Raw genomic sequence first — 23,239 nt, forward strand, 5'->3', positions numbered from 1 at the left:
GTACTTGCTATACAGCTGTTTCTGGGTGATTGGAACATGTTCTTGCAGGAGGGCTCCTGGGGGCACCATACGTGCCTCAGAGGATCACAGTGGAAAGGATTGCCCAACAGCAGGCAGAGGCTGTAACGGAGACCCAGAGGAGGAAGTCATGTCTTCCGGAGAACATTCTCTGAGCATGCCCAGCTTCGTTAGGAACCCCCCTTTGGCCCCACACTCTGGTGTTCCTTCCCCCTTCCTCCCACTGCAGGCGGATCACACCAGCTGTCCCCGTGTTTGTCCCAGACTGTGAGCTCCTTGCAGGCTGGGCTGTCCCAGCACCCAGCCCTGGCCTGGCTCAGATTAGACCTTCCATACATGACTGATGAATGGGTGGAGAACAGTAAACCCCTTGCCTAAGCCACCCAGTGCACAGCAGGTTTGGCATAAGGAAGACCCCCATCTCCCTAGTGGGGTGCTAGTGACCAGCCCCGCACTGGGCCTTGTGCTGCCTACAGCCTTCTGCGTTATTGCTTTCCCTCCCCTTGTGAGGTGGACCTTGGTCTCCAGATTATTCTATCAGTCTGGCCATGGCCCCTCTCTTCTCTCCACTATTACATGCTTATGATCCCTAGGGCTGATCGGATCCTCATCTCTGCTCACTCCTCTCTCCCTGAGCAACAGTAGCCCACTCCACAGCTTCATCTAGCATCTGTGTAGACCCCAGGTCTCTCCTAGCCACCCACGCCTCTGTCCTGAGCCTCAGAGCCACACAGCCAGCTGCCTCCTCCTCTCAAAATAGAACCCCTTCTCCCCCTCAGAGGAGGTGCCTCTGTGCCAACAGGCTGCCTTCAGGCCACCCTTACCAGCTCAAGCCAGCAGCCTGCAGCAGGGTGGCCAGACCCCACTGGGCTGAGGCAAGGAGGTGAGGGCAAAGCACTAGGAGGGACTAAGTGATGCCAGTTTACAGCCATGGAGGAAAGGGCCTGTTGCTGAAAGTATCACGGTCTAGGGAAGGTTAGGTTGAAAGATGGAGCCAGAAAAGAGTGGGGTGAAGCCACAGTCAAGGGGGTAGAGGTGTAGGATGGGGGCAGCAGGAAGGAGGAGCAAGATCCCACCCTTACCCTTCAGAAAGCTGTACGTGGGCACCTGATTCCTTGTCTGACACGGTGCATGGTGAATAAAGGAACAGGTAGCTTCAAAGTCCTGCTCTATCACTCGTACTTCTTGGTCTGTAAGATGGGGATATTGGTCCCTGTGCATAGGGGATTATGTGAAATTAAATGAGACAGGAAAGATCATTGTTCCATCTGCCCTTCCACACTCCACAGTGGGGCAGACTCCTTGCTCCCAAGAACTCTCTACCACCTTCCCCATCTGCTGCTTGCACCTCCTGATCCAAGACACTTGAGCCCCAGTGACGGGGCATGCCCACATCACCAGGTCTAGTGAAGAGTCCTGTATCCCATTTCCACAGAAGACTGTTCCTCCTGGAAAATTTTAAATAGGTTTGTAGGACCTCCTCAGATCTGCCCCTAGGATGGCAAAGGGATGCTTGTTTAGAACAGGTGGCTTTTGGGGTGCCTAGGTAGCTCAGTCAGTTAAGCCTCCAACTCTTGATTTCAGCTAAGGTCTCGATCTCAGGGTCCTGAGCTCATGCCCCACATTAGGCTCCACTCTGGGTATGGAGTTGACTTAAAAAACAACAATCAGGTGACTTTTTAAATAAAATTTGAGATTATATTATCTTTCAAAAAGTAGCCTGGTGAGACATTCTTCTCCCAACCCCCCTCCCCCCAAAATAATAAACTTAAGCATGAACAAAGCCAGAACATGGAGTGTTTTGTGTATCTATTCTGTTATAATAACCAGGTTTGGGCCCTGAAGGAGTTGCCTTTGGTCTTTCTTGTGTCTGTAAACATTTTCTGGGCAGTGTTTAAAAACCACCCAAGTTTACAAGACATACTTTATTTATTTTTTTTATTTATGAGAGTCACACACAGAGAGAGAGAGAGAGGCAGAGACATACGCAGAGGGAGAAGCAGGCTCCATGCACCGGGAGCCCGACGTGGGATTCGATCCCGGGTCTCCAGGATCGTGCCCTGGGCCAAAGGCAGGCGCCAAACCGCTGTGCCACCCAGGGATCCCTACAAGACATATTTTAATACAGTGGTCTCTCTCCACTACATCTGAATAAGGAAGATGGTTGGCAGGCCCCAGGCTCAGATGTCACAGGGCCAACCTGCCTGCAGCCAAGATGGGTTGCCAAAGCTCTGGCAGCCATTCTGAGCCACAAGGACCTAGACACAGAGGTGACAGGGGCCTGCCGAAGGGAGTATGTTACTGGACCCCCGCCCTGCCACCTGGTTCCTGGCTGTCCCAGGGCTTGACACTGGCCCCCTTTCTTTGCACTAAAGGACATTATGCTTGTCAGGGGCATGGTGGGGAGGGCTCCAGGAATGTTTCCAGAGTGGCTTCTCCAGGGATCCCTTCCCCATGACTCTTGGAGTCTAGGTCGTGCAGGGTGCAGAGCTGTACCCCCTCCTGTGCAAGTCGGGTCCGAAGTGTGGGCGCGGTGAGGACACGCAGTTCATGCAGCCGCTCCCAAGAGCAGGAAAAGGCATCGGGGCCCTCGCCGCAGCCCCCAGCTGGAGGCACACTGGGGTAGCCCGGGTGGGCCATCAGCTCGGCTGTCAGGGTACGGCCGGTGGGTATGCCTTCCAGGGCCCGCGCTAGTGCTCCTGATACGCGGTGAGCAGACATGTGCCGGCCGCAGGTGCTCAAGCCCACGAAGGCATCCGTCCACCTGCGGGTATGGGTCATCAGCGGCAAGGACCAGCAGGGCTGTGATGGGCAGGGCTGGGGTTGGGGGGGCCACGCCAGTGGAGGCCTGAGGAACTGACACAGCTGTCAGGTGAACTGCCAGCAGGACCCACGGGGATATGGGCGGGACAGGGGCCTCACCGTAGGCCGTAGCGGGAGAAGGGGCCCACGGCGGCCCGGGCGTCGCGCTCCACCGCACAGGCGAAGGCACGCGCGGGGGCTTCGAGCCACGCGCAGCCGCCCACCCCGCGCTCCACCGGCAACCGCGTGAAGCGCACCCCGTTGGCCTGCAGCGCCTCTGCGAACACCTGGCACACGCCTGCGGGCGGGGAGGAGGCAGGATGCAGCACGGGGTGGGGGGGCGGGGGGGGCGCTTAGGACCCGGGACCACCTCTCACCCGTAGCCCCCGCCAGGGAACAGTGTCCACCCCCACCAACCTGGGAGCACGTGCACGTGCTGGTGCCCGTCCACGTGAGTGGGGTCCCCGCCCAGGAGCTCCCGGAAGCGAATCAGCTGGGCCTCCAGCTCCTCCCGCACCTGGACAGAGGACAACAGGCACCTTGGAAGTCAGGGAGCAGCGACGTAGGAGGCTCCCTCCAGGTGCCCCCGCGTGGCTGCTCCAGTCTGAGTCAGGAGAGCGTCCATCGCACGCCCCTGCCCCTAACGGCTTCACGGGACCCTCGGGGTGGAGCCGTGGAGGTCATCGCGAGCCCCTTCCGGCAGCCGCATCTCCGCACCTGGGGCAAGGCGACGCCTCCGGCCGCCACTGCCTCTCGAAATCCCATCTTGCCGAGGAAGAAGCCTTCGGGGCTGAGCAGCGTCGAGGCGCCGTGGCAGGCCGGGCCCACGGGGCGGCCCTCGGACAGGTTGGCGTGGAGGCCGGTGGGGATTCGGTACCTGCAGGCGGAGCGCGAGCCGGAGCCTGGGCTGCGGCCCGGCGGCGGCTCCCCAAGCCCGCCCGCCCCCGCAGGGTGCCGCCGCTCACCTGCCGGCCAGCTCCGCCGCGCTCTCTGCCGCTGCGCCGTTGACCAGCAGAGACACGCTGGTCACAGCCCCCGCCAGAAAGGCCTCTACGATGCCCTCATCGCGCCGCGGGCAGTAACCAAAGTCGTCCGCGGTGACCACCAGCCGCACTCGCGGGCGGGCCATGGCCACTCCCGCCGAGGCTGGGGACCCCAGAGCACCGGATCCAGGCCCCGCCCCCAGACGCAGCCCAGGCTCCGCCCCGCGCGCTCCCCGACGCGGCTGCTCGCGGCCTTTGTTCTCACCGCCCACCGCCCCGCGGTGGCCCTGCGACGACGCCCTCCCACCCTGCGGGGCGCTGCCCTAACCCGACCGTGGCCGGTTTTATCCTAACGCGGGACTTTCAGGAACTGCAAAAAATGGTCTTAATGTGAAAAATACGAGGACGCCTGGGTGGCTCAGTTGGTTGAGCATCTGCCTTCGGATCAAGTCATAGTGTCAGGGCCCTGGCATCCAGCCCCGGGTTGGGCTCCCTGCTCAGCCTGGAGTCCGCTTCTCCCTCTCCCTCTGCCCCTCCCCCCTGCTCGTACTCGCGGGCTCGCTCTCTCTCTCTCAAATAAATAAAAAATTTAAAAGAAATGAAAAATACAGGAGGGAAAACCCTATTGGAAAAAAAAAAATCTCGGGATCCCTGGGTGGCGCAGCGGTTTGCCGCCTGCCTTTGGCCCAGGGCGCGATCCTGGAGACCCGGGATCGAATCCCACGTCGGGCTCCTGGTGCATGGAGCCTGCTTCTCCCTCTGCCTGTGTCTCTGCCTCTCTCTCTCTCTCACTGTGTGCCTATCATAAATAAATACAATTAAAAAAATAAACAAGAAAACTTGCATACCAATGGCTTTGTTTGAGAAAGCCTTAGTCCCTAATTCCACAACTTGAGCTCTGTGCCAGACTACAGTTTTACATTCATAATCTCATTTTTTTCTTCTTCTATGGTCCACAAAAACTTTCCTTGCTGATGACTCTACAAATAGTCACCATGGTTGACAGTGAGAGGTTTCATTGTGATGTGGCTGTTTTGATGCACCTGATGGAAAGTGCAGCATTTGTATCCAGCCCAGGGGATTGGTAATGTCTTTCTTGTTTTACAGAAGAGGAAACTGATGCTCAGAGGGGAGAAGTGTCTTGCCCAAAGTGACCCTTCCAGGAGTAGTGGAGCTGGGACTGGCCTCCAAAGCTCTGGGCCTACTCTGGTTGTCTACTTCCTACCTGTACCTTGGGTCAAGGGCAGAGAGGGCAAAGCTGAGCTTGAGCATAACAAATCATATGCTCCTCATGGGATGTTTTACAGATCAGAAGCCCCATATTGAGCTCTTCATCAGCCTCTTGGCATAAGGATTGTTGTGTTCAATTGTGATTATTGAATTGTTGGACTTCGACTATGTTTCTCCACTGGGATGCTGATCCTGGAAAGGCCAGAGGCCCTGATGGCAAGCAGATTGGAAAGAGGAAATTGACATTTATTCAATTAGAATAATTTTCTAATTTTAGAAATATTAGAGATGGGGGGGTGCCTCAGTTCCTTACCCCAAGGAGCACCATCTGGTAGACAAGTAGTAATGTGGTGTGGGAGAGTCTGGAATAGGGTTTTTGGTAATTCTGTTTTGGGTGGCACGCCTTCTGGGAAGGCTTCTCAGAGGAGGGGACACCTGGGAGGGACATTAGGAGTTTACTAAGCCGAGGGGGAAAAGAGGGAAAGATACACAGGGCTTTTATTGGGCGCCGGGTGTGTTGCACGCAGTTTTGATTTAATCTCCATACTCCTGTATGAAGGATGCTCAACTATTTACAGAGGAGGAGCAAATGATCAGAGAGCTTGAGTCACGCTGGCAGGAAACAGCAGAGTTAGGAATTGAAGCTAGGTCTGTGACTTGGAACTGAGACTCTTACACTGCGCTCAGGGACACCGCGGAGGGGAGAGGGCTGAAGACATCCCCACCGGCGCTGGGGTCGTCCACACTGGGCAAGGGGAGAACCCTAGAAAGGAGCGGTCAGCAGGAAGCCCAGGACAAGGCAGCGACCGGAGTGCAGTTGAGGAAGGTGCTTGTGTCACTAGAGGAAGCCGTGGTTTTTACCCTTAGGGCTCCCCTCAGATGCAGAGCGCCGATCCGAGCTCCCGGTCCTCCGGCCTGGGTGAGCAGCCCCGAGCATCCACAGCGAATGTGGGCGGGGCGAAGACGGAGAGGCGGGGAGGGGCTTATCTGGGTCCCGCCCCCAGCCATTGTGCCGGGGGCTGGAAGGCCTTGCGAGCCAATCAGGACGCAGCATGTAAATAAGCAAGCGGGGCAGGTCCGGGTGACTCCAGAGCTCAGCGTCCGCACCCGGGAGAGGGTGCAGACTCCGCTAACTGGCACCCAGCGAGGCGCGGACTCTGGTGAGCAGGTTGGCTCTGGGCCAGGGGCAAACCCCAGGGAATTTGGGGTCTAAGAGAAGGGGAGGGTTGGACACACGCAGACCCAGACTTGGTCGGAGGCAGGATGCAGTCGTCCTTGGGGACCCCACCCCCGACGACTCTGGACACGGACAGTGCGCAGACGCCCAGGGGACCCCGAGCAGAGGAAGGGCCCGATGCGTGAAGGACGTGGGGTGAGGGGAGCGAGGGACCCGCAGACGCAGTGGCTGACAGACACGGGAGCGGTGGATCCATGGAGGCCTAGGCATACCCTCACGCCGTCCCCCGCTGGCGCAGAGAGGAATCCGTGGCTGTGCTCCGGCACCGGAGAGAAGAGGCGTATAGCTGGCCGGTCCACCCTCACCATGACCAGCTGCCACCACCATTCTGGATACTTGGCAGATGACGAGGCTGGCCACACCACCTACGTGGCCCGGGTACGTGTGTGCCGCAAGGCCCTGACTCCCAAGACCCCCAAAATGTTCCCTACCAGCTCCAGCACCCCAGATCACAGCCCCCCTTTCTCAGCACCTGTTGACCTCATCTCTGAGCCCCTTAGTCATCCTCATCACCTTAACCATTCCTCTGACATCCTGCTGGGCCCTGGTCACCCTCAACTTCATTCCCTGCATCCCCTCACCTCCAGCAGTTCTGAAGGAGTGTGGTAGATTGGTACCCAGAGCGCCGGAGCATGGAGTCTACTCAGGGCCCAAGGCTCAAAGCTTCAGAAGCAGCCATGAGGGGCCCAGGGGTCAGGACCACAGGTGGTCTGTACAGTGGAGGTAGGGCTGGTCTGCTCAGAGGACAAGTGAGGTGCCCAAGTAGAACTCAGAGGAGTTCGTGATTGCCCATTCCTGCCCTGTGTGAGGGCAAAGTGGGCTTTCAGACTCCCTGGCCACATCTCATATACATGAAATATATGTGGCAGGAGAGCATTGGGGTGATCCAAAATTGATCCCCACTTTGCAGAAGAGGAAATTGGACCTCAAGAGAGGCCATCATGCCCATGGTGTCACACCATGTGGCAGCAGAGCCAGGGTCCAGATCCAGGAACCTGCTGACTCCAAGACACACACCTTCTCCCATTACCCACTCCCACTCAACTCCTGGTGCCCTAGGAGGACTCCGAGGGACCCCTAGCCCTGTGGAACATCCCTGCCCTATGTGACATGCCTGTCTCCTCTGGTGCAGCCACCTAAGAAGCCACCCTTCCTGGAAATGGGGCAAGCCTACAAGTCGGGCCACATGCCACACCCACCATCAAGGTACACCCACGCAGACAGCTCGGGGCTCCGTGGCCACAGACGAAACCCAAGGGACCCTCGGCCCTTTGGTAGCTTCCTGGATTTTCTTGTCGAGGGTCAGGTGCTAGACAGCCTACAGACGGTGGTGGAGGAAGCAACTGAGCGCATGACCACCATGAAGACAGAGGCTGGGGTGCCGCTGGTGGAGGTGCAGGACCCAATAGAGGTGCCAAGGGGTGGGCAGCGGGTTCGTGCCCGGCCTAGCCTTAGTACTGTACACCGACACCGTGCCCGACCCAGCCTCTGCACTGGACGTCCCAACAACTACCCATCCTCCTCCAGCTCCATGTCCGACTCCCATAGCAGCTTCACAGCTGGCTGGCTGGGCTCCCACAGCCAGGACAGTGACCTGGGAGCCCGTGGCATGGGCTCACTGCCACCCATGAGGGACAAACTTTTGCTGGAGAAGAACCTCAAACGGCTGCTGAAGCTGGAGAACAGAGGGGTGAGATCTAGGGGCATGGCCCAGGGTGGGCAGGATGGACCCCAGCCCAGGGCCAGGCTTAGGCCTGGCTTGGCTGCTCTTGGATGCACCTGAAAGTCCCCCTTTCTCCGCAGAAAGGCATAGGTCGGTCCTGCTTCCAGACAGACTCCCTGCTGTGGGACTCACTGGGCAGCCAGGCCAGCAGCCAGCGGACCCAGGAGCCACCTCTGTCCTGGTTCTCAGGCCTGCTGGGCTCAAGCACTGGCACAGCCCAAACATCAGAGCTAGGGCCTGTAGAACGGGAACTGACTTTCCTCAAGCGAGAGCGTTGTAAGGAGATCAAGTCCTTGTTGAACCAGCCAGCATCCTTTGACCTGCCTGGCTACTGTTCATTCCGTGAGCCCCATCGGACCCTGGACTTCCTGGCTGAGCACCACCTCTTCCCTGCCTTGCAGAGTGTGGTCCGCCAGGCCGTGGACAAGCTCAGTGGAGCCCGACGTCATGATGGCTGCCCTCTCTTCCCTTCAGAATGGGAGCCTGCAACAGAACCCAATTCTGACTCAGTGCAAGACTCCAAGCCAGAACCCAATTCTGACTCAGTGCAAGACTCCAAGCCAGCCACACCCACTGATGGGGAGGAGACTTACAATGTGCTTCCCATCAGAGTCTCCAGCTCCAAGATGATTCGAAGAAAGAGCACCAAGGGCAGAGGACAGGCCAAATCCAAGGAAGGTGGATCCCCTCTGTCTAGTGCCCAGGTGGCCAACAGATTAAGGGTTGAGGTGACACCCACAGAAGAACCCAAGGTTCCCTCACCCCATCCCAGTCAGGAAGCTCCTGGCAAGGACCCTAAACTACAGAGACCACCCATACCTTCTTCTGGGCCCCCAAACTCCAGCCAGAAGGCCAATCCCTGGCAGAGCCTATACCACCCTCTGCCTATCCCAGGGATCGTGGTGGAAGGGCCCTCCAGCCAGACCCAGTCCACAATCCAGGACATACCTCCTCTCACCTCCCCCTACCCTGGCTTCTCCCACCACCTTCCTTTGTTTTCACCACTTCCCTCCTCAGTGGTTAGAGGCATCTCCCCATCTGCTGTTTCACTGCGTCCAGAGATGACCTTAAGGGTGGAGCTAGGTGGGTTAGGGAAGGGTTTGCGTGGGAAGGGCTCCTTCAGCTACCACCCTTAGCAGCCACTGTCATGGCTATCTTGACCTGCACAGTGGAAACCACCTGGCCTAGTTACTGCCAGGTGTTGTCAAAGATTGAATAAAGCCTACGTTTCATTCTGAGTATTTTTTGTAATGTTTGCATGTGAATCTCAGAGGCCCTTCTATGTGGGCAGTGTCTTGTTCCTTGTGGACAGCAGCCTAAGTCAGAATGGGGCTCTGCATCCTAGGTCCAGCTCCCTCTGCTTCTACTACCTAGGACAGGACTCTTCAGCGTGTCTGCTGAGAGGGAATTGCTCAGGAAGGGTATGGAGAAGACCTAGGTGGCTTCACCCTGGTAGTTCCCCAGCACAGTCCCTGCCTGACCCTTGTCTCACCTATGAAGACCCAGGCAGGCTTCCCTCCTCTGAACCTTGACCCAGGGGAGAACCTACCAGAGCCCAGGTTATCCAGGCTCCAGTTTGGCTAACATCCTGACTGACATCACCAGCCTTGCCACAGGCCTGACTGGTGTGGCTGGTGTGCGGCCCATGTGGTAAGTGTGAGGGTGTGGCTGACATGCAGGACCTGGGCTCAGCTGTTGATTGAGACAGCATAGCAGATGTGGCAAGGCCATACCCCTAGTGTGACAAGCGTGGCATTTGTGTGGGTGATGTGGAAGGTGCTCTGGGTATGAGGGGCATCCCAAGGCATCGGGAATGGCATGACGTGTCTCCCTTTCCCTCCCTGGCTGTTGCACAGAGCCCTAATTACAGGTTCGTGAAGAAGACACTACCCTCCATCTCATCCAAGTCCACCCTGTCCCACTTCCCCAACCCCGTGTACGAGGAGCTCGTCAGCTACTTAGTGGAGAAGGTTGTGTCCCTGGTCATCTACAAGTACAAGTTCGAGAAGAACCTCTCCAAGCAGCTGGGCTTCATCTCCTTCCCCGTCACCGAGACGCTCATGGACCTCTTCCTGGGCTTCAAGAAGGTGAAGGGCTCCCGCATCTGCCTGTCCTCAAAGATCAACTGGAACTGCCTGCTGCACAAGCTGGAGGAGGCCGAGTGGGCCCGGCAGCTGTCGCGACAAGCCTCCCAGCATGACTCCGCCTCCCAGCGCAGCTCCCAACGCGGCCCCGCCCACCAGGGGGCGGGGCACAGCAGCACCGAGTCCCCCTCCACCGGGTCGGAGCCCGCCCCCCGCGCCGACCCGGCCGAGGCCGCCGAGCCCAGCCTCGACAGTGAGCTGCCGGACCTTCGGCTGCTCTGGGCTCAGGAGGATGCTGGAGCCGAGGAGCAGGGGCCCACGAGCGTGGGCGCTAATCAGAGCCAGGAATTAGTAGACGGGGACAGTCAGAGCAATGAGGAGGAAGATGAGGACCAGGGTGAGGACTTCCCAGACGAGGGCACGCCCCAGAGCTCTCCCCGAGCCTCAAGTGGAGGCGGACGTCAGCGACTCCACGAACACGAGTCACAGTGACCCTCCGTGAGGCCCCAGCTCCCCAGCACCCAGCGCTTGATTCCCTGCTCCTGCTCTTGCTCCAGTGGAGTGCTACCCCCACCCCCACCCCCAGCCGGCTCCTGCCCCAAGCCGTCAGGGTGGGCTGAATGTCCACGAGGACCTCTGCTAGCCTGTCGGGGGAGCCAACAGGAGAAATAAAGCTTGTGTTGCTGGAGCAAGATGTTTTTGTCCAGAGTTCAGCTGCACTTCCACAGGCCTGAGCACCCGCCCTGGAGTGACACCTTGGCAGGCCTTCCTCAAAGCTGCCATGCCCTGACCCCCTGACCTCCCATGCTCTGCTTGAACACAAGTCGGCTTGTGGCTCTTCTCTGTTCCAGGGTGCTCCTTCCTGGCTTTTCAAGCCTCTTAGGACTCGTGGTCCCTTTTCCTAACAGCCCCTGAGCAACATCGTTCCTGCTGCCAGAGGACTCCTCCTCTGCCAGGGCAGCAACCTGCTCCCTTTGACATGCCACATCCTCACGTTCCTACGGGGAACCATGCATCCACCCTTTCCTGATGCCCCCAGAACTACCCGTCATTGTAATTTGTATTTCCCGGCTCCAATTCCTGAGTCTGGAGGGTCCAAGTAGGTCCCTAGGAGGCTGCCCCAGGCTGACCATGTGACTACCCTTTCAGCAGTGCCCCTGGGCCAGACAGCTCTCTGGAAGGCTCTGCAGACTTCGCTGGGGCCATGATTGGCAGGTCTCCTCTCCAAGTTTCTCCTGGGGCTTCTGGGCATCCTGTGCAGCCAGCTGAGCACCCTCCCTCTCTCCGCCTTTCCAGGGCAGCCATTCTGTGCCCCTATTTAGGCATCTTTTTTTTTTTTTTACTTTTTTAAAATTTTTATTTATTTATGATAGTCACAGAGAGAGAAAGAGAGAGAGGCAGAGACATAGGCAGAGGGCGAAGCAGGCTCCATGCACCGGGAGCCCGATGTGGGATTCGATCCCGGGTCTCCAGGATCGCGCCCTGGGCCAAAGGCAGGTGCCAAACCGCTGCGCCACCCAGGGATCCCCCTATTTAGGTATCTTCACCCAGGGAGCCACTTGACCTCTCTCCACTATCCTGCAGCCCTTGTGGGCAAGAGAGAACCTGAAGGTGCTCCACTCTGCCTTGCCGTGTAGGCTGCCAATGCAGAGACTGGCAGGTGTCTCACATCTCCCCCTGGGTCCCTCCTGGGTGTACAGAGCCCAAGTCTGCTCAACCCAGCCTGACTGTGCTCAGTGGCCCACATGTGAGGATACAGCAATTATAGAGCTGCTCTGGAGCGGGGCAGAGAGGACCTTCCATACCACTTCCATGACCTGCAATTCGGGGAGAGAGACATTCTCTGCTCCCAGCCAGAGGGACCAATTCCTAAGGTGGGTGGGTCAGGAACCCATTTTTCCAGAAAGCTCTTGTGGCAAGGATCTTTTAGGGCATATGCTCAGCATAAGGCCCATTCTCTGAGGCCACCCACTGCCACCACCACCTTTTATGTCCTCCTTGCCATACCACTTGGCCACAGTCGATTAGTCTTCTTGACACATCCCTATTCCAGGTTACACCAGTCAGGTCTTTTCCCCAGGATCTTGCAACTGGGATGAACTGAGAGATTTTTTTTTTTTAAGTTTATTTTTAGTGATTTTTACACCTAATGTGGAGCTTGAACTCACAAGCCAGAGATCAAGAGTCGCATGCTCTTCCAACTAAGCCAGCCAGGCACCCCCAAGACAGACTGAGAGATTCTGGTGCAATTTGCACTGATTGCTAAAGACAAGTGTGGACAGTGTGGAGCAGCCATCTTCCACCCTTCTCCAGAGAGGCAAGAAATCCTGTCTGCAGAAAAGAGCCTGGAGGGGAGCCCTAGGGCTCTGAGACACACCAGCTGGCATGATACCGCCAACTTTCCAGGTCTCTCTGCCAAGTCCTCAAGGGGAAAAGAGAACATATCCCCACCCTGGCCTCCGAGGCACATGTCTAGAGAATGTCCCTGGAGTGGAACCAGCCTCTTTGGGAACTACCGGTACACTGTGCTAAAGGCGTGTGACCTTAGCTCCTGTTTCAGGTATCCGTTGCTGTGTAACCACTCCAAGGCTTAAGTGGCTTCAAACACAGTCATCATTTTTCCCGATGCTGGAGCTTGGCAGGCTCAGCTGGCAGTGGTGTAGGCAGTCTCTTAAGTGTTGTGTCCAGCTGGGGGCATGACTGAGACCAGAACACCCCACGTGGCCTCTGCCCACCCAGTGTCTTTCCCCAAGGCTCCTGACCAATCATCTAGCCTGCACTTCCTTACAGCACAGGGCAGCAGCTGGCTTCCTAGAGAGAGGAAGCAAGAACCACTGGTCCTCTCACAGCTTGTGCTCAGAAGTCCCCAAACAGCATTTCTGTGCCATTCTCCTGGTCAAAGCGAATTCCCATGCCTGCCCAGATTCAATGTCTTGATGAGAGAGTCCGTGTCATGATGAGAGAAGCAGCTTACACTTACAGCGATGGGAGGAAATGTTAGTAGACATATTTGGAGAACTACCACCACCACATCACCACCACCATCACCCACCCCCACCCCCACCTCGTAGCTGATTGCACCTTGAACAGCAGTCCCTGGAACTGAGTTGAGCAGATGAGAATCTGAACCTGAAGACAAACTGGCTGGAAAGTGGAGGTCTGTGGAGAGAATATAATTCACCCTGAGCATCTGCTCATACAGTGAGCTGGGGGAGGTGGTCTGCAGGAGGAAGGTAGGGAAAGGGAACAGCAACGAGAAGGCATGAGGCCCTGAGAAAGTCGAGGGAGAACCATGTTGGCTTCTCCAATCCAGTTCGGAGTCTGTGCTGCCCTCAGAATCCTGTTTTTGCCTGTCGGGGAGATTGCCTGCTGCGTTCTCACCCTCTGGTTTTACATGCAACAGGAAGCTGTTGGCAGCTTTAAGCAGGTGCCTGGCATGATTTAATATATGCTTTTTTTTTTTTTTTAAGATTTTATTTTTAGGGACACCTGGATGTCTCAGTGGTTGAGCATCTACATTTGGCTTGGGGTGTGATTCCGGAGTCCCAGGATTGAGTCCCACGTCAGGCTCCCTGAATGTAGCCTGCTTCTCCCTCTGCCTGTGTCTCTGCCTCTCTCTCTCTGTCTTTCATGAATGAATGAATGAATGAATGAATGAATAAATAAATAAAATCATATATATATATATATATTTATTAAGATTTTATTTTTAAGGGGATCCCTGGGTGGCTCAGCGATTTAGCGCCTGCCTTTGGCCCAGGGCGCGATCCTGGAGACCCAGGATCGAATCACACATCAGGCTCCCGGTGCATGGAGCCTGCTTCTCCCTCCTCCTGTGTCTCTGCCTCTCTCTCTCTCTTTCTCTCTCTATTATAAATAAATAAATAAATAAATAAATAAATAAATAAATAAATAAATCTTTTTTTTGGTTTGTTTTTTTAAATAATAAAAACATATTTTATTTTTAAGTAATCTCTACAGCCATGTGGGGTGTGAACTCACAACCCTGAGATCAAGAGTTGCATATTCCACTGACTGAGTCAACCAGGCACCCCTGATTTAAAAAATTTTTTTATTATTTATTTTTTTTAGATAAGCTATTTGTTTTTTAAAGATTTTATTTATTTGTGAGATACACACACACAGAGAGAAGGAAAGGCAGAGACACAAGGCAGAGGGAGAAGCAGGTTCCACGTAGCGAGCCCGACGTGGCACTTGATCCCGGGTCCCCAGGATCAGGCCCTGGGCTGAAGGCGGCACTAAACTGCTGAGCCACCCGGCTGCCTTAATTTTTTTCAAGTAGGCTCCCACACCCAATGTGGGGTATGAACTCACTACAACCCTTAGATCAAGAGTCATATGCTCTACTGACTGAGCCAGCCAGGTGCCACCTGATATATGCTTTCTAAGTATAAATCATTTTCCTTCATGGAGAATGACTTGGAGGGGCCTGAGCAGTGGAAGTACAGAAATTTGTTAGGAGACAATGGTCAATATCTGCAGAAGATGGAGTGGCTTGGATTAGGAAGCTGATAAGGAATGCAGGAGAGAAGCTTTATAATCTCTTTTGAAGTTAGAGCCATCAAGATATGTTGGGTGAGGTATGCCTGGGTGGCTCAGCTGTTGGCGTCTGCCTTTGACTCAGGGTGTGATCCCCGAGTTTCGGGATTGAGTCCCTCATTGGGCTCCCTGTGAGGAGCCTGCTTCTCCCTCTGCCTGTGTTTCTGCCTTCTCACTGTGTCTCTCATGAATAAATAAATAAAATAAGATTTTATTTTAGTTTATTAAGCCACCTGGGCTGCCCCAAATAAATAAAATCTTAAAAAAAAAAAAAAAAAAAGATATGTTTGGCAGCCCAGGTGCTTCAGCGGTTTAGCGCTGCCTTTGGCCCAGGTCGTGGTCCTGGAGTCCTGGGATCGAGTCCCACGTCAGGCTCCCTGCATGGAGCCTGCTTCTCCCTCTGCCTGTGTCTCTGCCTCTCTCTCCCTCTCTCTCTCTCTGTCTCTCATGAATAAATAAATGAAATTTAAAAAGAAAAGACATGTTGGGTGATATGTGCAAAATGTGGTAAAGAAGAATTAAAGATAAGTCCCAGTTTGGGGGCTGAAACAAGGCAAATGAAGGTGCCATTACTGAGACTCAGAATTCTGGGGGAAGGGAGAAAAGTTTGAGGGAGGAGACCAAGGATTCTGCTTGGGACATTTAATTAAGTCTGTGATGCTTGTTGGTATGTCCAAGAGGACATATCCATTCCTTCCCAGATTATACTCTAGCACCTCCACCATGGATTGGAGGCCCCTCAAGAGAGTGCTGGGTCTGTCAATGCCAGGGCAGGCCTTTAGCAATTCAGACACCCTAAATCCTGAAAAGATCAAACCTCTCCTCCTATATGTAATTAAAAATAGAAACTATTAAACATGAAAACCCTAAAATAACATGTTGCTGTAATTAAAATGGCTCTACTCTGGATTTTCTGAATGCAAAATTCTGAATGATTTAATTAAACACAAACTTTTCTCTCTGCTTTGTTGGTGCCCCAAGTGCATGGGTAGTCAGCCCATTGATTAATGTAGTCCAGAGCCAGTTCCCAGTGGCCCCCAGCACAGGGCCTGGAGTTAAGTCAACATAAGAATGTTTCACCAATGGGGCAGCCCTGGGTGGCTAGGCGGTTTGGCACCGCCTTCCGCCCAGGGCATGATTCTGGAGACCTGAGATGGAGTCCCATGTCGGGCTCCCTGCATGGAGCCTGCTTCTCCCTCTTCCTGTGTCTCTGCCTCTCTCTCTCTGTGTCTCTCGTGAATAAATAAACAAAATTTAAAAAAAAAAAAGGAAAGACTGTTTCACCAATGAATAAATAAACATTCGTATATACGTTTTCCGCCCTTGAAGACTGAGCAGAAAGCCCTCCGAGAAGGCACTGAGACAGCGACCCACTCACATCGGAAACCTGGCACACATGGTGACCTACCCTTAGTTCCCACAGTCACTTGGCTTCCCACAGTTCTGGTTTCCTAAGAAACTTTGGGGCTTTCTGGTGAAAACCTATCATTATCCTCAGCACCACAGATCCCTGCTGCCCTCTGCTGCCCGATGGCCGAGTGCATATAATTCGGCCCCGAGAAGAGTCAGTGAGTTGGCAGGGGGCTTTAAAAACTCCAGGATCCAGGGACCGAGGTGACCCATTCTCAGAAAGGAGGCAGTGACCGAATGACTAGGGAATTAACTAATCCTGAGATCTAGGGACTGAAGAACCAAGTGACCCAGTATCTGAGATCCACCGGCCTTGTGACCACAGAATCTAGGGGTTCAGCCACCCAGAAGCTGAGGACCCAGAGTCCGACAGGGAAGATCGGATTGAAGACCCGAGGATCCAAGATCAAGGAGTTTTGTGAACACGTGTCCGCAGGATCCGCAGGTCCCCAGCCAGGTGTGCGGGAGCTCAGCGGCCCCCGGATGCGGCGCCCGAACCTACAGCTCAGGTGGGCAGCGTCTCTCTTACCACTTGGCGCCGCTCCGGACTTCCCTTGGCGTTCATTGGTGAGGCCTCGGAAGCGTGGACCAATCAAAACTCTCCTCGTGTCTCCAGCCCCCTCCCAGTCGCCGCTCTGGAAAGCTGGGGGCGGATCCCCTCCACGCCGACCCAATGGCAATGCAGGCGGAGCGCCGTGCTGGCTGGCGATTGGCTACCTCCACTGGTTCTGTCAGAGCCGGATTGGCCGGTGGCGGAGACGGAAGCGTCCCGTGGGCCCGAGCTGCCGGAGCTCGGCCGGGGCGATGTGGAGCGCGGGCCGCGGCCGAGCTGCCGGACCGGCGCTTCTGGGACTGCTGCTGACGCTCTTGGTGCCGGGCAGCGGTGCCGCCAAGACCGGCGCAAGGCTCGTGACCTGCGGGTCGGTGCTGAAGCTGTTCAACACGCAGCACAGGGTGCGGCTGCACTCGCACGACATCAAATACGGATCCGGTGCGCGGGGCCCGGGGCATCGTCGGGGGGCGGAGCCCGGGCTGGGAGTCTGAAGGTGGGGTGGCAGCGGGGGGTCGTCGAGGAGCCGGGCTGGGGGGCTGGAGTTTCTGGGAGGGGCCATGGGGGCTAGGGCCGGACCGTCTTAAGGGGGGGTCCTCGGGATATCGGGGGCGAGGCGTCCAGGAGCTGCGGGCCAAGGGACTCGGGAGGTCAGCGGGGGGCCCAGGGCCGGAGCTGGGGGTTGGGAGTGAGCCGTTGTCCTGCGGAGTTTACGGCGTCCGGGTCAAGGGCAGCGGGTTCAGAGACTGACCGCGACCCCGGGGTGCGTGGGGGGGGTGTCTCTCCTTAGGCAGCGGCCAACAATCGGTGACTGGCGTGGAGGCGTCTGACGACGCCAACAGCTACTGGCGGATCCGCGGCGGCTCGGAGGGCGGGTGCCCGCGCGGGTCCCCCGTGCGCTGCGGGCAGGCGGTTCGGCTCACGCACGTGCTCACCGGCAAGAACCTGCACACGCACCACTTTCCTTCGCCGCTGTCCAATAACCAGGTGAGGCTCCGTGTGTGTGTGTGTGTGTGTGTGTGTGTGTGTGTAGGGCCCGGGGACAGAATTTAGACTTCCTGTCAGTGGCTCTCAGCCTCAGCTTCCTCTGCGAAATGAGCATTTCAGCCCAGAAATGTTTACTGAGCACCGCCTCTGCGGGGGTGACTACAGGAAGGGAGATCCGGCTAGATAGCTCATGTCCTGGGGGGTGAGCTGGATCCTGGAAGGGGATCCACAAGGCCTTTGGGGTGGGGAATATGAAACCCAGCAGGGGAGCAGGAACTCCCAGCTGGGTCTGGAAGGCCGAGTAGGAGTTCTCCAGGCCACAGAGGGGAGACTAGGGCCTTGTGCTCCAACGGAATTCATTGGAACTGAGGGTTGGAGAGGTGGAGGGGTGGAGTTTGGGTGGGAGGGGCTTGAGGGGCTTGTGGGGTTAGGGAGGGAGTGGGTAGGAACAGAGGCTGCTTGGGGGACTTGTCAGAAGAAAGACTGAAATAGAGACCTGTCAGCCTGAGGGGCTGGACATCATGCTGTGTGAGGCTCAGAGAAGTTTGAAGGGAAACATGGAGGAGAAAGGAGACAGGAGGAGGAGGCCTTAGCTACTTGAGGGCCAAGGGTTACTGCCCAGACAGATGTGTCTGGTTTGGTAGGGTGTACATGTGTTTGAAGACACCCGTTTGGGAAGAGCCTACTGGGTGCTGGAGGTGGTGGCAGTAGTGTCCTATTTTTGCAGCTGTGGAAGCTGAGGCTCAGAAAGGTACAGGGAAGGAACCAAGGCCCCGTGCCCTGGGTGTGAGTGCTGCTGCCAAAGGGACCACAGGGGACCTAGTGTGCCCTCTGTGATGAGCACTGCCCTTCTACCCCCTGTACCTATAGGAAGTGAGCGCCTTTGGGGAAGACGGTGAGGGTGACGACCTGGATCTGTGGACCGTGCGCTGCTCAGGGCAGCACTGGGAGCGGGAGGCCGCTGTGCGCTTCCAGCACGTGGGCACCTCTGTGTTCCTGTCAGTCACTGGGGAGCAGTACGGCAGCCCCATCCGTGGGCAGCACGAAGTGCATGGCATGCCCAGCGCCAATACACACAATACGTGGAAGGCCATGGAAGGCATCTTCATCAAGCCCAGTGTGGATCCCTCTGCAGGTCATGATGAACTCTGAGTGCCACGGATGGGTGGGGCATCTGCAGGACCACTCTTGGTGGAGACTTTGGGTTTGTAGGGGTTCTCAAGTGCCTTTGTGATTAAAGAATGTTAGTCTGTGATTATATTTTGCTGTGAGTCTGGGGATGGGGGGGTACCAGGGGGTGCCAGCCCTCCTGACCTGGTTCACCATCTCTCCCTTAGTGCAAAACTTTTTGTCTCCAACACGGAATGACAGCTAAACCCATCCAAACGTTGATGCTCTTTTTCTTTCTTTCTTTCTTTCTTTCTTTCTTTCTTTCTTTCTTTCTTTCTTCTTTCTTTCTTTCTTTTTTTTTTTTTTTGATTTTATTTATTTATTCATGACAGACAGAGAGAGAGAGAGGCAGAGACACAGGCAGAGGGAAAAGCAGGCTCCATGCAGGGAGCCTGACGTGGGACTGGATCCTGGGTCTCCAGGATCACACCCCTGGCTGAAGGCAGCGCTAAATCGCTAGGCCACCAGGGCTGCCCTTGATGCTCTTTCATGTACTCCCAACATCGTCATCACATCACCCCTCTCCGTCCTTGGTCATCTGATGGCAGATGACCCCAGTTCCCTAGCCCCTGAGCTTCATGAACCTTCCATGTTAAGGCCTCATACCCTCGCTGCCTGGGCATGTGCCATCTTAAGCCCCTGGTGCAACTTTCCAGGGTCCCAAGGAGATAACAAAACTTCAAGAGTATTGCCAGGGAAGGTAACCACAAAGAACTGCTACCTGCCGAGATTTGAGGTTTCTTGGAAGGAGAGGCACAATTCCCGCAGGCAAAGCATTGCAACTTAAAGGCAGGAACAGTAGGAGGGCCGCCCTAATAAAGGAAGGGAAGTTAGTTTTGCTGGTGTTTAGGTGACCTCTAGAGGTTATGGAAGGGACTACAGGCTTCCTGGACTTGCTAATTGCTCCCAGGGAGGCTGAATATGTTGGAGGGGAGGGATTTAAAGCAGCTGCTGGGGGTACAGAGTGCTACTTTCCTGAATGAGAATTCAAGAGCCCAAGGAGAAGCTGGGGGGTAGCAAGGAAGGGGCTTGGAGGAGTGTGGGCAGAGCACTTTGCAGGTGAGAAATCAATTGGCCTTATGGGGGTGGGTGCAAAGCTCTAGCCAATTGTGAGACTTGATGGGAGGTGGGTCATACCTAGGCCCTGGACCATTACTTCCCCACCCTCTCAACCCATGAGTCCTGCTCTGGGCAAACACAGACCTCCTGAGCCCTCCACTGCCAAACCTCTCAAGCATTGTCTACAAGTTTAAGCTCCTCTCCCGTCACTCACCTGACCTTCGACAGTATTGCAGTACAACTAGATTAATAGCAGAATCAGTGTACAGCATGTAGGAATTCTTGGGGAGCCAAGGCTGGAGCTGTGGGAGCGTGTAAGATGGCTCCAGACAGAATGTAGGAGAAGACCAAAAATTAAATTGCAGCAGCAGCAGCAGCAGCAGCAGCAGCAGAACACTCATTTACTGAGCACTAAGTGTCAGGCACTTGGCCAACGATTTACACAGCATCTCATCTGCTCCTGGCAACAACTCTATGAAGCAGGTTCAATTGTCTTAATTTTTCAGAGGAGGTGGCAGGTTGGTAAAGATTGAAACCCAGCTCTATCTGCCTCAGAAACACTTGCTCTCAGCCATTGGGCTGAGAGAATAAAATGGGGGGGGGGCGATGCACTGTAGCCTAAGCAGTCCTCCGCCCCCCCTCCCGCCCCCCCCGCCCCCCGCCCCCCTCCCGCCCCTACCCTGCAGCTGTGAGCGCTGAACGGTGTATACATCCTTCTGGGTTATCAGCCCTGGGTACGCACTTACTCAATGCTTATCCACAAAGTGGATAACATTCTGGGGGCCGGGGGGTGGGGTGGGGTGGGGAGACTCAAGCCGACATCCTCTTGCCTGTACCTCCCACAGATCCACAAGGCTTCACGGGCTCTAGGACCCGATCTCTGCAGCTCAGGCCTAACGGGGCAGCTTCAGGCAAATCCGAGCACTCGAGATGGGGTTAGGTGGGGAGCGAGGGTGCTACCCCGGCCGGGAAGCCCATTGCGGCCGAATATCTCGTCTGGGAGGCACGGGGAGCGCTGTCAGCGCACAAAGCGAAGCAGCCCGCGGCCCTGCTCCACAGAGGACGAGACTGGGGGTTCGGGCGTTTTCCTAGGCTCGCAGCCCTCTTCCCCGTGGGCTCAGCTGCGCGGACGGCGCCCCCCTCGGGGCTCCCAGGCGCTCTCGCCCGCGCCGCTGTTAAACTCGCGGAGACCGGAGCTGAGAAAAGGCGGGCAAAATTCCTTTTGATAAGTTATGAATGGGGAGACGGTGTTTGTAGTACTCATTGTTAAAACCACGGAGCCGGGGCCTCGGCCCGCTCGCGGCCAATCGGGGCCCGGAGGCTATTTTGAAATCGCTCCGCTTCCGGCCAATAGGCGCGCGGGAGGCGAAGCCCCGCGCCGGCTCCGGCCAATGAGCGCCGCGTTATGCTAAGGAGCCGGGGGCCGGGCCCGCCGACTGTCAGCGGGTTAAAGATGGAGCCGGCGAGCGAGAGGGCGCCACGAGGTGCGGGGTCGTCCTGCCGCGGGCGGCGGGGGCCAACAACCGCCGGGACCTTCCTCCCGCTAACCGCCCGCGCCCTGCCCCGGCCTGGTCCGGAGCGGGGGTCCCGCCGCGTGAGTAGCCGGGCCCGAGGAGGAGGGCACAGGCAGGGCGACCCGACTGGCGGGACCGTGCGGAGGGGCGCAGCCCGGACCCCCGGCGCCCTCCCCGGGCAGAGGGCTCCAGAAGGGCGGGGAGCCTCCCTGGTCCCCTTGCTCCGCTCTGGGCCGCCAGGCAGACTTGGGACTGAACGCGGAGCCCAAGTTGGGGGCCAGGGGCCAGGGATGGGGGCCTGAGCCAGCAGGGGCGCGTTCGTTAATGGGGCCACCGTCCTTCTCTCGGGGCCGCGGGCCCAGTGAGGGCGCAGGATCGTCGGGCTGGACCCACCCTCGCTTCGTGCGCGAGTGGGCTTCGGACTGCGGTGGAGCGCGGGCCCCTCTCCTTTGTGTGCGCGCCCCCTCCCCCGTCCGCTCCCGCTCCTGGGCTGGAGCTACCCCTCAGTCTGGGGTCTCTCCCGCACCGCAATGTGGAGCGCGCGGGGGAAGGTCTGGGACCTTCCGACGACCTCCAGGACCGCAGCCCTGCCGAAAGCCTCCTCCCCACCCTGGGGTCCAGGACCGGGCCTCTAGCCCCACCCACCCACGGTTGAGCTTCCCGCCCTGAGCTTATTGGGGGCCGCGGAGTCCCCCCTGCTGGCCCCAGGTGCTCTGACGAGGTTGCACTACTGTGCTCTGAGAAGCAGTGCAATGATATTGTCAAAGCATCGGGGACCAGCCTTGGGGACGCCCCCCATCCCCACACCACCAACTCCCTCTCCAGGCCGGGCCCCTTGGGCCTGCAGGCCCTCCCCTCCCCCTCCAGAGCTCCCTCCCTTCTCCATGGAAACTTGAGATCTCGGCCAGGCCTGGGCCTCTAGGGTCAGAGGGCACCCTTCCCCCAGGCAGAAGCCCCACCCCAGTGGGCCTGCATTCCAGGCCTCAGATCCTCGGACCACCACTGAGAGAGGCGCCGGCAGGCCTGCCTGACACTCTTTCCCTGTTGCACTACTGTGGGCCGCTGGGAAGCAGTGCAATGATGAAAGGGCATCGGTCAGGCCCACCCCACCACCCTTAGTCCCCGCATGGAGGGGAGGGAGTTTTGCTGCCTCACTCCACTTCCTAGCAGCTAGGAGTAGACTGGACCCTCCATCACAGGATTAGGTGAGTGCAGAGCTGGGGGATTGTCCCACAAATTCTCCTTCAGGGTTATGGCGGACAGGAGCAGGGACAGAGGCCCTGGATTCAGAAAAGCTCTGGTTTGAAGATCTTTGCACACCAACTCCCTGGGTAAGACTGGGGACTCCAGGTTTGGTCAGGGCCTTGTGGAGAAATGGAGACCCCCAGTGTTGCCTGACTTAGATCCAGCCCAACTTTGACCGTGTATAAGTGAACTACACCCAGCCCTCCTTGGAGGCTTGGGGAGGGTCTGGTTCTAGAGGAAACCTGGGTTCTTAGGAGCAGTACTATCTGGGGTGGGTGGATGGACTCGGGCTAAGAAGCCCATTAGGTGATTCCCATCAACCATGCCAGCTTGTTCTCTTACAGGGAGGTATGCCGCCCTGAGACTGCAGGAGGGACCAAGAGGTGCCTGGCATGCCCATCCTAACAGCTACAACCAGGGGGATTGCCAAGGAGCCAGGCCCTAGGCGTGCTTGCAAGGCCACCTCCTCCATCAGGACCTGCCCCAATGCAAAAAGCTTTTATGTGCCCAGTGACAGTCATCCAAGCCTGTCTCCTTTGAGAGGAGGCCTAGGTTTCCAGATGGGCATTTGGGAGTACCCCTCACCCCTGGCAGGGCACATCAAGATGTCAGCTTCACCCCCACCCATCCTGGGGGAAGGAAGACCAGGCATCGATGGCTGGAGGTG

At 56.8% G+C, this 23,239-nt stretch overlaps 3 protein-coding genes across 6 annotated transcripts; 2 read left to right on the forward strand and 1 right to left on the reverse strand.

Moving 5' to 3' along the window:
• Window positions 1-1,939: 1,939 nt before the first annotated feature.
• YDJC (YdjC chitooligosaccharide deacetylase homolog) lies at window positions 1,940-4,028 on the reverse strand. Of its 2 annotated transcripts, XM_025474930.3 has the most exons (5): window positions 3,786-4,024; window positions 3,538-3,697; window positions 3,238-3,337; window positions 2,941-3,118; window positions 1,940-2,782 (listed from the first exon to the last, which is right to left on the reverse strand). In XM_025474930.3, exons 1-5 carry the CDS (start codon window positions 3,947-3,949, stop codon window positions 2,407-2,409), a joined length of 978 nt encoding a protein of 325 aa, XP_025330715.3. In that variant the 5' UTR covers window positions 3,950-4,024; the 3' UTR covers window positions 1,940-2,406. The 2 variants fall into 2 exon arrangements, with proteins under 2 accessions (XP_025330715.3, XP_048957857.1); XM_049101900.1 differs by lacking the exon at window positions 2,941-3,118 and having other exon boundaries at window positions 3,786-4,028.
• An 858-nt stretch (window positions 4,029-4,886) lies between these two features.
• On the forward strand, window positions 4,887-10,769 carry CCDC116 (coiled-coil domain containing 116). Of its 3 annotated transcripts, none has more exons than XM_025474933.3 (4): window positions 4,905-6,193; window positions 6,509-6,648; window positions 7,403-7,960; window positions 8,074-9,231. In XM_025474933.3, exons 1-4 carry the CDS (start codon window positions 5,980-5,982, stop codon window positions 9,127-9,129), a joined length of 1,968 nt encoding a protein of 655 aa, XP_025330718.2. In that variant the 5' UTR covers window positions 4,905-5,979; the 3' UTR covers window positions 9,130-9,231. The 3 variants fall into 3 exon arrangements, with proteins under 3 accessions (XP_025330720.1, XP_025330718.2, XP_025330719.2); XM_025474934.3 differs by having other exon boundaries at window positions 6,070-6,201; XM_025474935.3 differs by lacking the exons at window positions 7,403-7,960; window positions 8,074-9,231 and adding an exon at window positions 9,850-10,769 and having other exon boundaries at window positions 4,887-6,193.
• A 6,015-nt stretch (window positions 10,770-16,784) lies between these two features.
• SDF2L1 (stromal cell derived factor 2 like 1) lies at window positions 16,785-18,839 on the forward strand. Its single transcript, XM_025474936.3, has 3 exons — window positions 16,785-17,038; window positions 17,388-17,584; window positions 18,455-18,839. The coding sequence occupies exons 1-3, from the start codon at window positions 16,852-16,854 to the stop codon at window positions 18,734-18,736; spliced, it is 666 nt and encodes a 221-aa protein (XP_025330721.1). The 5' UTR covers window positions 16,785-16,851; the 3' UTR covers window positions 18,737-18,839.
• Window positions 18,840-23,239: the final 4,400 nt, after the last annotated feature.

The sequence above is a fragment of the Canis lupus genome, chromosome 26, assembly GCF_003254725.2.
Source record: "Canis lupus dingo isolate Sandy chromosome 26, ASM325472v2, whole genome shotgun sequence".
NCBI classification, from domain to species: Eukaryota; Metazoa; Chordata; class Mammalia; order Carnivora; family Canidae; genus Canis; species Canis lupus.

What these genes read in the sequence shown, in the direction of transcription:
- CCDC116 (XM_025474933.3), top strand. Translation starts at nt 5,980, where the DNA reads ATGTGGGCGGGGCGAAGACGGAGAGGCGGGGAGGGGCTTATCTGGGTC. An exon ending in CCAGCGAGGCGCGGACTCTG is followed by an intron (nt 6,194 to 6,508) that starts GTGAGCAGGTTG and finishes CCGCTGGCGCAG; the next exon opens with AGAGGAATCCGTGGCTGTGC. An exon ending in ACACCACCTACGTGGCCCGG is followed by an intron (nt 6,649 to 7,402) that starts GTACGTGTGTGC and finishes CCTCTGGTGCAG; the next exon opens with CCACCTAAGAAGCCACCCTT.
- SDF2L1 (XM_025474936.3), top strand. Translation starts at nt 16,852, where the DNA reads ATGTGGAGCGCGGGCCGCGGCCGAGCTGCCGGACCGGCGCTTCTGGGA. An exon ending in CGACATCAAATACGGATCCG is followed by an intron (nt 17,039 to 17,387) that starts GTGCGCGGGGCC and finishes GTCTCTCCTTAG; the next exon opens with GCAGCGGCCAACAATCGGTG. An exon ending in CGCCGCTGTCCAATAACCAG is followed by an intron (nt 17,585 to 18,454) that starts GTGAGGCTCCGT and finishes CTGTACCTATAG; the next exon opens with GAAGTGAGCGCCTTTGGGGA.
- YDJC (XM_025474930.3), bottom strand. Translation starts at nt 3,949, where the DNA reads ATGGCCCGCCCGCGAGTGCGGCTGGTGGTCACCGCGGACGACTTTGGT. An exon ending in GAGGCGTCGCCTTGCCCCAG is followed by an intron (nt 3,338 to 3,537) that starts GTGCGGAGATGC and finishes TCCTCTGTCCAG; the next exon opens with GTGCGGGAGGAGCTGGAGGC. An exon ending in TTCTCCCGCTACGGCCTACG is followed by an intron (nt 2,783 to 2,940) that starts GTGAGGCCCCTG and finishes CCATACCCGCAG; the next exon opens with GTGGACGGATGCCTTCGTGG.